Below are 9,788 nucleotides of genomic sequence, written 5' to 3'. Positions count from 1 at the left end.
GTACTAGTCCGTTACGTCACTACTATTAAAGTTACGTAATCCTAAATGGAATATTTGAACCACCGAAATGAAAAATATTGCAGCTAATCACAACTGAAGAGTAGAATCAATGAGCAATTAGATAAGGAAAACCAATACGACGACAAATTGAAGGTCCAATAAGAAAGCGCGTTGAACGACCAGTAAGAAAAGGAGGTGAAATATCCTGAGTAATGGATTCAGATTTTAGAGCCTCAGCTGAATGCCGCAATAGCAGCAACGCTTCCAAGCATAGAAAAAGCAAAAAGTGCTTGAACTTTTTTTTCATTATTACTTTGTATTATTCATTTATTACTTTTGATATTTTACATCATTAGTGGAAATATTATTAGGTAAATTACTTAATTTTTCTTAATTTTTCTGCTCAATTTTGTTCACAAAGTCTAAACAAATCACGTTACAAAATGACAAATTCATATCAGTCGTTTAAGTAAGAAAAAAATAATTTCAAACAAGTTCCAAATGCGTAAATTAAAAAATCTCTTTCACAACTTCTCAATCAATAATCAATCAACTTCATAATGAACTTAAAAAGTTCCATATAGGACAATTCAATTACTTTCAACTAGGTTTCATTAAGTGAGTGTGAACTCTATTCATTCCAGCTTAATCACATTCAACACCTTATAAGCAGATTTAAAAATATAAATAACATTTCGCACTTATATTATGGCTCACAAACACACACGCATGTCCGTACGATCAAATAAATGTATAACATGTGCCAGAAATTTCAATGTAAATTTAATGATGTCAGCTTTCTAATAAAATATTACTACCTGCATATTCTCAACAATATTTTACATTTTGGAATTTGCTAATTAATCTGTATCATTATTGATAAATGCATTTAATTTGCTATGCTTTCCAGAAACAGAACAAAAAGTGAAGTCGTTAATGAATCAAAGGTCTCATTAAGTGAATGTAAACTAAATTCTTTCCAGCTAATTCACATCAGTACTTTCAGCTGACTTGAAAATACAAATAACATTTTGCACCAATATTACGTCACATTTACACACGCATGTAATTGCCTATATTTAGAGAATTGCAAAGTGATTAAAATGTTTAAGCATTAAGAGATATGCTATGCTAAAAATATGTCACCTTTTTCATCTGAATATGATGATGTTTCAATTATCAGACAATGGCTATAAACCGCAAAACATTCGAGTAGATATATAATTCATTATATTTAATTTGCTGACACATCTATTGTATTCTTTTTCAAGAGTTTAATCTATTTTCAATAATTTATAAGTGTTTGTTATAAATTAAATCGTGCTGCTGTATTTTAATACAATTAAATGAATGTCAATATTGTAAATAAAGTAAAGTTCCAATATAAAACTTGAATAATTTAAATCAAAATAATTGAAATTCAAAAGTTGCAATCCACTTTGTTTGAAGCAAAATTTTAGTTATTACGACAAGCAGTATTTATGGCAGAAATAATTGCATGTACCAAGAATCAACACACGGCTGAGGTGTCAACTAACGTTGACGTGAACAACAAGCTCGTCGATTAAGGTGAATTGCATTTCAACATGAACAGTTTTCTTGTCAAAAGCTGTACAAGCGTATCACTGTCTCTGGATGACATGAACTTGACCATCTGTAGTTCTGGAATTTTGCAGAAAACAACAATAATTACTTATAAACTTTTAAAATGAGGTCCTGCGCGTTTTCGAAGGTAATATTCATCTTCTGGCATGCAAAATTTATTTGCGAAACTCCAGAGTAACGCGAAAAGATGCGTGAAATTTGTCGAGATCTTGTAAACCAGAATCAATTGTATAACACGCATGAAAAAAGAAATTGCATTTAGATACAATGTTAAGGCAATGGTCGCTTCTTGCAATAATATGCTTCATAAATTGCTATGTAAGTCTAAGTGAGTTGAATCTTTCAATGAAGCATTTAATGTGATGTTTCCTCTTCAGCTGGTCAATTGTTCGTGGATGTCATTGTACATTCCGAAATTAGACGCTACATGTGTGTTAACTGCAAACGCAATCAACCATGCTGACGTTCTACACATTAGACAGGTCCATGGCACTATGGAAAGTTGTGTAGCTGCTTGTTACGGGCTTTTACCTTCCTGTAATTTAATCAAATACAGTCCTTTTGCAAAAGTGTGTAATTTGTATTACGAAAATGAAAGTCATCATGATTTGCAGTCAAACGAACAGATAGGACAGTCGATGCATCTTCTGTTCCACAGCTGCCACAAAGGTATGATGCATATCATTTACGAAACATTAAATTTTCTATGATACACCGGACAAAACATTATCCATTTTCCGCAGCATTGTTTAAAATAATAAAATCTGAAAAATTTATGAATGAATATTTGAATTCAGAAAATAAATTGTTTGAAATATTCTTGTATTTCATTTAGACATTACAAACATTCCTGTGGGAATCATAGTTCGAAGTGCATATCAGAGGAATAATTCAGCAAAAATACACACCCCTTCTACACACAAGAATTGCGACTTTCGTCGGTTGCCTTTTGTGGAAAACTTTCACGCTCAGCGCATTCAACTTATTGCGACACCTTCTCTGAAACGCTGTATTGCTTTTTGTGAAGCACCTACTTACACTTCATGCAACAGCGTTTTGTTTTCTGCCCAAGAAGGAACATGTCTTCTTCTATCTCGAACTAGAAACTTACCATTACTTGGGGGAATCATACCGACTCTACAAACATCTGCACAATTTTTTATTATTTTAAGATGTTATAACGGTAAATGAAAATACGTTTATTATTTCCAAATGGTCAGAGCATTGATAAAAATTTGAGAATAATCATTAATATTTAATCATTAGTAATTACTTGTTATTTACATAGTATTTATCATTATTTGTTATTAAGATAATTATTTAGCAGAATGACATTTTCATTTTTACTATTTTGCAATACTCAACATATTTTCTTTTTAAGATTTCAATTTTCCATATGCATATTCTATTCCGAAGTTTGGAGAAATTGCCCCAACTCTATACAGTATATTTAATCTGACAGTATCACTATATCCTGCACATTTTTATGCAACAAAAGCCGCAAATCGAATTGGATTATGGGAGACTGTAGATGAAACCAATTGCATAATGATATGCTTAGATAAATTACAGGCAGATCAGTGTGATGGATACTATTTCTCATATGCTGAAAAGACATGTCTCACTTTTAGAATAAGAAAAAAGTACGCTTTGCCAAACAGCACTCTTAACCGCCGGATAATACAATTTTATGACTGTAAGAAAGCTACTAAATTTGAAATATGATTTGCATATTAATGCGAAATTCGCATAACATGATCGAACTTTAATATGATAGCGGCAAATGTTTCAAATGTCAGTATGAGTAATTCAATTATTATAACTAAATTCACATAATGATTCATTCTTAAATATTAGGCTTGTTACATTTCATGAGCGCACTCTAAAATTTGTAAATTTGCAAATTCATGTGAATAATTATAAAATAAGCTGTGATTACATAAATTTGTCATAATGAAGAAACTAGAAATGTCAAACACTAGGAATAAAATTAACTTTGAAAAGAAGTATGCTTGATAAAGCCAGAAACTGCATAAAGCTGTTAAAATGTTTTTCGTTCTAGACGGAATGCTCATCAAGGTTGTAAAAGACACAAGAATGCTTCCACTAAAGCATTCAAATCATATCACTACTGAAGCAAAAGTTTCTTTGTTTCAGTTTAAAGAAATATGCACAGTACAGCATTCACTTTCAACCGTAATTCCATGGATAAACCTCGTTCAACTATATGCAAATATTCCATTTTTAAACGATTGTATAAGCATATGCCGCTTTATAAGAAACTTCGGATTATGCGAAGGTATAGCATATTCTAAAGAAAGTAAAGCATGCCTCATTGCAGTTCTTGGAAATAATGACGACGAAGTTTATTTAAACGAAGGATATCATTTTTTAACTCTTAACAATTGCTCAAAAGGTAAGAGAGTTTTAATCGCAACATTGCAAATTATATTTAAAGTTTATTAAATGCATACATTAAATAGTATGTCAATTTTACGATAATAAAATCAAACTAATTCAAGCATTGAAATTAGCTGTTATTTTTTGAACAAAATTATTTTGCTTTCATAAAAAGATCATCATAAAGATCAATTTTTACTGACGTCGCCACAATTATAACTTGTTTCCTATTTTTAATTCTTTTGTTTTAGATAGAGAAAATGAACGTGCTTACAACGATCCACCTGAATTGCATGCCCTTCCGATTCTGGATGAAGTTTGTCAACTGGAATTTTATAAACCTTTATTTTTAACCGGTTGGTCAGTTTTAATAGAACTACTCAATACAACTACTCTGCAAGAATGTCTAACAAACTGTGCAGAAGTTATGCGAGTAAAGAAATGCAGTGCAATTTACTTCATTGATGAAACCTGCATTCTATTCGAAAGAATGCCTCACTTGCAATATCATTTCATCAGACAAAGGGCTTCTGTTTTTGCAGAGCTGCTTTTCTGTGAACCAAACATAAGATAAACAGTGTCTTCATAGTCAAAAAATTACGTGTTATCACTACGCGCAATAATTACATAGCATTTTAAACCTAAGTTAAATTTGATTATTATCAAAATAAAGACAAACGTATGAATATGTATATTGCAGCAGATGTATTTATATCATTCATCGACTTAGATTTCAGTGATGAATGAAAGGATTCATCTTGACCTTATGGAATTCTAGTGCAATAGAGGCGCAAGAATATATCCTGCAGTGCACATTTTGTAATTTGCAGGGAAGACCTCAACCTACAGAGAGCACGGACTCGAATTTAATGACTCAGACCTTAACTAACTTGAAGCACTGCACCAATGAAGTTTTCTAATGATAAAGTGGGAAGGCATCTGCTGCGCAGCCTACTCACACTTGGTAATTAAGCTACGGCTAGTATTGTGGAAAAGGAGATGGTCCATCCAGCTATTAAAGCACCAGCTCCCAATTGTCGCCATTGACTATTCGATTTAACAATTTCTCGAATCAATTGCTAGTATAAAACGATGCTATTTACCATGAGATAATTTGTTTTGTGCGGCAAAAGGCTAGTTTGTAACAGAAGAACAGTCGTTAGTGTCATTTAATTTAATTATATAAAATTTAAATGTTCTTCTAATGCTTATTATTTATTAATAAAAACAGCAGAAACTTCACAAAAATGAACTGCAGTAGTTGTAATGCAATGAAAACGTTTAATGATTTATAATGAAAAAGTTTCAGTAGTAAATATTTTATTTTTTTTTACTCGATATATGTCAAGTATTTTATATGACCAATAATTAATGTTTAAAATATTATCACTAGCACGAATATGAATACAAATAATGAAGCAATAAAGAGCATGATAATATAAAATAACANANTANTTTGATCTGTTTAATCAGTTTGTGATGAAAGTGCATATTTGGCAGGCTTTGAAGTTAAAAAAAGGCAAATCTGATTGTTTACACAATGGAAACAACAGCCAGCATATTTGTCATAAAAGGTCAGCTTCTTTTTCTTTTTTCAAATTTTATCAATGNTTTTTAGTACATTTGAACTTTAAATATTTGGACCGATAATGTTTTATNCTGCAATATATAATTAATATTTGATAGTTTCATTAAAAATATAAACATTGCTCTTATTTGTAATGAAAGTTAAATATTTTTCAAAATTAGNTAGTTATTTAAATCTGGGTTGTGTAAATGAAGAACAAAAAATTTGTTGAAACACTCATTAATAAACAAAAGTGATTCAATACTTTACTGATTATCGTAGTCATTTTCAATTTAATCTGAAGAGAAAATATAATTCAATTTGAATAAAAGTTGTAATTTACGATTTGTATGATTCGTGGTTTTGTTTTAATCTTTATGCAAAGTTATACAACAAACATTTGAACAGTAGGCGTATTATTTGAATTTATTCGGCAAGCAAATAGGTATAAAAATGAGAATAATTAATGAATAAGAAAATGACTCACAGATTTATTGACGTCAACATTAACGTGGTCAGGTTTTAGCAGAGCTCAATAAATAAATAAGCAACAAAACAGCGAAAAGCAGAAACAATAAATAAATAAATAAATAATATATACATATATATGATATGTAGGTATGCCAAAACGTAACAGTTGTTGGAATGAAAGCTGTGAAATTTGACTAATAGTAAGAACAGTTAAAGTTTTAGTTAAGGCACAGCTAAGCATCAGGTTGAAAATTGATTATCAAGAAACAATATGCAAAAGTTAACCGTTTACTGGCTGAATTAGGTTCCCCTTGCGTGAGGGTTTCAATATTTTAAAAATGGCTTAATTATAAGGATTTAAGGTACATATGTTAATTCCACCTCATTCTGATTGAAACAATGTACTTTTGTGGCATGTTCCAATGGCAATGGCTTGGCAAATGGGAGTATTGGCATTTGGACTTAACAATTTTCTCAATAATCCAATATTAAAGGTTTCATACTTCACGTCACATTGTGGATAATATAAATTTATTTTTACCGTAGACATATAAAGATAAAATTATGCTAAACCGTGGTAGGACAAAAAACAATTTCGGTGTAGCCTTTTTTTGCACTGAACACATTCATTTCTGCAGCTTTTTTTGGCAAATTGTACATCGTCTTTGGGTACACGATTGGAGGTAGTATCCATGAGATGTCCGGAGGCCTATTGGTAAGTGTGACCGCGGCCCCGGGTGGCTTCTTACGAATGCAACAGTGGATGTGGTACCGGGCTGCATAAGATCGGCCGAATCCGACGGTAATGTACGCCTACAGCGGTGTGCTCTCCCGAAGTTCGATGGAGATGTCACGAAGTTTCGGGAATTCTGGGATCAGTTCGAGAGCAGCGTTCATCAACAAAGGGATCTAGCTGATGCGGTCAAGCTCGTTTACCTGCGAAATTGCTTGACTGGCGACACTCTCGGAGCGTTAGCAGGTTTGAGTGCGGTGAACGCCGACTATCAAGTAGCGGTTCGCAGACTCAAGGAGCGATTCGATAGGCCAGTCGTGGCGACGCGAAGATTGCTGCTGAACCTCGTCGGAGCGCCCATAGGAGAATAGGATGTGAAAGCCCTCAGCAACCACATGGACCAGAACGTGGATGCATTGACTGCATTAGGAAAGGATCTAAGCACTGAAGTGTTGACAGCCGCTGAATGCTTGATCACGGTTGCTCAGGAGTTACTCCCTGAGCAGGACAGGACCAAGTGGGACGAGCAAACGATGGAAGATGAGTCAGCTCAGTCTGACTTGTCACGATTCATGCAGTACCTCCGGAATCAAGCGGAACTGATGCAGCATAATCACCGTCCATCGTCACTTGTCAGTGCCGGTATGCCCTCGAGTGTGGCTCAGACGCCACAGAAAACCACTAATCTCGGGGAGCACGGAAAAACCGCCACACATCTCCAAGCCTCAGTAACAGACCGTTGCCTTGTCTGTAGAGGCTCACACCAAGCGTCGGATTGTCCAGTAATTTGGAAGGCGGCACGTGGCCAACGCCGGGCGTTGGTGAGGAAAGCGGGCTTGTGCTTTCACTGCCTAAAACCAGGACATGTGGCGAAAGAGTGTGGTCGAGGTGGAGATGAGAAACCGAAGAACGGGAATAGCAGTGAAAACCCAGAACCTCGCGGTTGAGCGAGGTGCCCTCTGATCCACCGCTCGAAAAGGATCAGAGGAGAAGAGAAGTGAACCCGATGAACGTAAACTTGGCTTCACGGAACAAGTCAAGCAGAGCCCTGTTGCAGATCGTCTGAGCGCTTGCTCATGGCAACGGTGATCGGAGGATGGTCGTCAACTGCCTGTTTGATACAGGAGCTGAGCGGTCTTTCGTCAGAGAGGATGTGGCGCAGGAGTTCGGTCTGAGATTAGAGAAGCTCTCAGTAACGGTCGACGGATTTGGTGGTGGAAGCAAGGAGCTGCAGGAGTCGATGCTCGTGCACTTCCACCCGAGCCCCTTGTTCGGTGGACCTCGTAAGCTGATCGAGGCACTGACGACGAAGACTCTCTGTGACGACATTTTCCAGCCACGAATATCTGCACGGGGCTGGCCTCATCTGCGCGATTTGGGACTGGCAGACGAAGAGGAAGAAGATCTGACTGTACATGTCGTGATCGGCGTCGATTACTTCTTCAGAATGCTGGGGTCGACTATTGTCCGAGCAGGTGATAATGACCCTGTGGCCGTTGAGACCTGCCTCAGATGGGTGATTAGTGGTCCATAAACACCTGCACAGCTCCCGTCCACAACAGTCCCAGCCGACAAATCTGCCGACACAGAATGTGACCAGCTACTGCGGAAATTCTGGGAACTCGAAGCCATTGGGATCTCCTCTGAAGAAGAACAATCTCTGTCTGGCTTGGAACGAAAGGAGTTCGAGCGGAAACTCTCGTTTAATGGCGTGCGGTATGCTGTCCGCTTCTTTGGAGAAGGAACTGCTGTACCCTGCCAAATAATTACTCGGTCGCTCAAAAGCGGCTCAGCCTGGTCCAACGGAAGCTGAATCGCGATCTGAAAAGATGGAGGGAGTATGCCGCTGTTATCCAATCGTATTTAGACAATGGTTGGGCGGAAGAAGCTCCGGATGCTGGACCATTGGGACGCACCTGGTACCTGCCGCATCATGCTGTGTATCAGAAGGGGAGCTCCGGAGAGGTTAAGTTCTGAATCGTTTTCGACGGATCCGCACGGTTTCGGGACATTTCCCTGAACGACCTGCTGGATGCCGGACTGAAATTCCAAGCGGATTTATTTGGAATTTTAATCCGCTTTCAGCGGTACCGAATCGGCTTGCAAGCGGACATTCAGAAAATGTACCTGCAAGTCGCTCTCCACGAAACAGACAGAGACGTCTGCAGGTTCTTATGGTCAGAACCTGGAGAGAACGAGCCCCCAAAGACATACCGGTTGGCCGGAGTATGCTTTGGTCTTACTCGCTCGCGCAGCACGAGTGAAAATTTCCAAAGGGTCGATGACCAGATCAGTGAGGCCACTGATCATGGTGGAGCCGGCCGAATCATCGTGATGGACCAGGGTCCATCTGGGGGGAGGCTGTTAGAAACTGAAGGCATCAATACTTGACCAACAGTACGGTAGAAAGTGTACGGCAAGAGGGTGACGAGGAAGCGTGAAGAAGCTGCGGTTTTTGTCAGCGATCTCCTTACTGTGCTGTGTGATTGTCATTGGTTTCTGTGTGATGCTTAGTCTGTGTTCATTTGTGTCCATTGATAAGTGCTCACCTTCGTTGAATAAAACAGGTGTCCACTGTTTGTCTTATTTGTTACACGTTCGTGAACGAACGTGGGTCATATTACGGTTAGGCCATCATAATTGATTTGACCTGCCGCCAAAGCAAAATCTACAGTCCACTGACTCGTTGGCTACAGAACTTTGTCGCGAACATATAACATAATACAATACAATACAATACAATATAATATAATATAATATAATATATTATAATATATAATATAATATAATATAATATAATATAATATAATATAATATAATATAATATAATATAATATAATATAATATAATATAATATAATATAATATAATATAATATAATATAATATAATATAATATAATATAATATAATATAATATAATATAATATAATATAATATAATATAATATAATATAATATAATATAATATAATATAATATAATATAATATAATATAATATAATATAATATAATAT

The 9,788-nt window shown here is 36.0% G+C and overlaps 7 protein-coding genes across 7 annotated transcripts; all 7 read left to right on the top strand.

Annotated features, from left to right (window-relative positions):
• Nucleotides 1-126: 126 nt before the first annotated feature.
• On the top strand, nt 127-294 carry Tsp_04998b (conserved hypothetical protein; the record flags this gene model as incomplete). The annotated part of the gene is made up of 2 exons (XM_003369541.1): nt 127-195; nt 230-294. Coding segments are annotated over 2 exons (134 nt in total), but the record flags the coding sequence as incomplete, so codon positions are not given.
• A 1,673-nt stretch (nt 295-1,967) lies between these two features.
• Tsp_04997 (putative PAN domain protein) lies at nt 1,968-3,330 on the top strand. Its single transcript, XM_003369540.1, has 4 exons — nt 1,968-2,274; nt 2,441-2,788; nt 2,987-3,132; nt 3,178-3,330. Exons 1-4 carry the CDS (start codon nt 1,968-1,970, stop codon nt 3,328-3,330), a joined length of 954 nt encoding a protein of 317 aa, XP_003369588.1.
• A 321-nt stretch (nt 3,331-3,651) lies between these two features.
• Nucleotides 3,652-4,579, top strand: Tsp_04996 (putative PAN domain protein). Its single transcript, XM_003369539.1, is given in 3 exon segments — nt 3,652-3,747; nt 3,763-4,021; nt 4,257-4,579. 3 exon segments carry the CDS (start codon nt 3,652-3,654, stop codon nt 4,577-4,579), a joined length of 678 nt encoding a protein of 225 aa, XP_003369587.1.
• A 2,161-nt stretch (nt 4,580-6,740) lies between these two features.
• On the top strand, nt 6,741-7,147 carry Tsp_04995 (conserved hypothetical protein). The gene is made up of 2 exons (XM_003369538.1): nt 6,741-6,758; nt 6,863-7,147. Exons 1-2 carry the CDS (start codon nt 6,741-6,743, stop codon nt 7,145-7,147), a joined length of 303 nt encoding a protein of 100 aa, XP_003369586.1.
• Nucleotides 7,148-7,171: 24 nt separating this feature from the next.
• On the top strand, nt 7,172-7,723 carry Tsp_04994 (zinc knuckle protein). The gene has a single exon (XM_003369537.1). It carries the CDS (start codon nt 7,172-7,174, stop codon nt 7,721-7,723), a length of 552 nt encoding a protein of 183 aa, XP_003369585.1.
• Nucleotides 7,724-7,872: 149 nt separating this feature from the next.
• Nucleotides 7,873-8,589, top strand: Tsp_04993 (conserved hypothetical protein). Its single transcript, XM_003369536.1, has 2 exons — nt 7,873-8,292; nt 8,323-8,589. The coding sequence occupies exons 1-2, from the start codon at nt 7,873-7,875 to the stop codon at nt 8,587-8,589; spliced, it is 687 nt and encodes a 228-aa protein (XP_003369584.1).
• Nucleotides 8,590-8,646: 57 nt separating this feature from the next.
• Tsp_04992 (interleukin-17 receptor E) lies at nt 8,647-9,111 on the top strand. The gene is made up of 2 exons (XM_003369535.1): nt 8,647-8,741; nt 8,862-9,111. The coding sequence occupies exons 1-2, from the start codon at nt 8,647-8,649 to the stop codon at nt 9,109-9,111; spliced, it is 345 nt and encodes a 114-aa protein (XP_003369583.1).
• Nucleotides 9,112-9,788: the final 677 nt, after the last annotated feature.

The sequence above is a fragment of the Trichinella spiralis genome, assembly GCF_000181795.1.
Source record: "Trichinella spiralis strain ISS 195 chromosome Unknown Scfld1557, whole genome shotgun sequence".
In the NCBI taxonomy this organism is placed as follows: Eukaryota; Metazoa; Nematoda; class Enoplea; order Trichinellida; family Trichinellidae; genus Trichinella; species Trichinella spiralis.
Note: the sequence above shows the minus strand (reverse complement) of the source record. Positions and strands in the feature narration are given on the sequence as shown.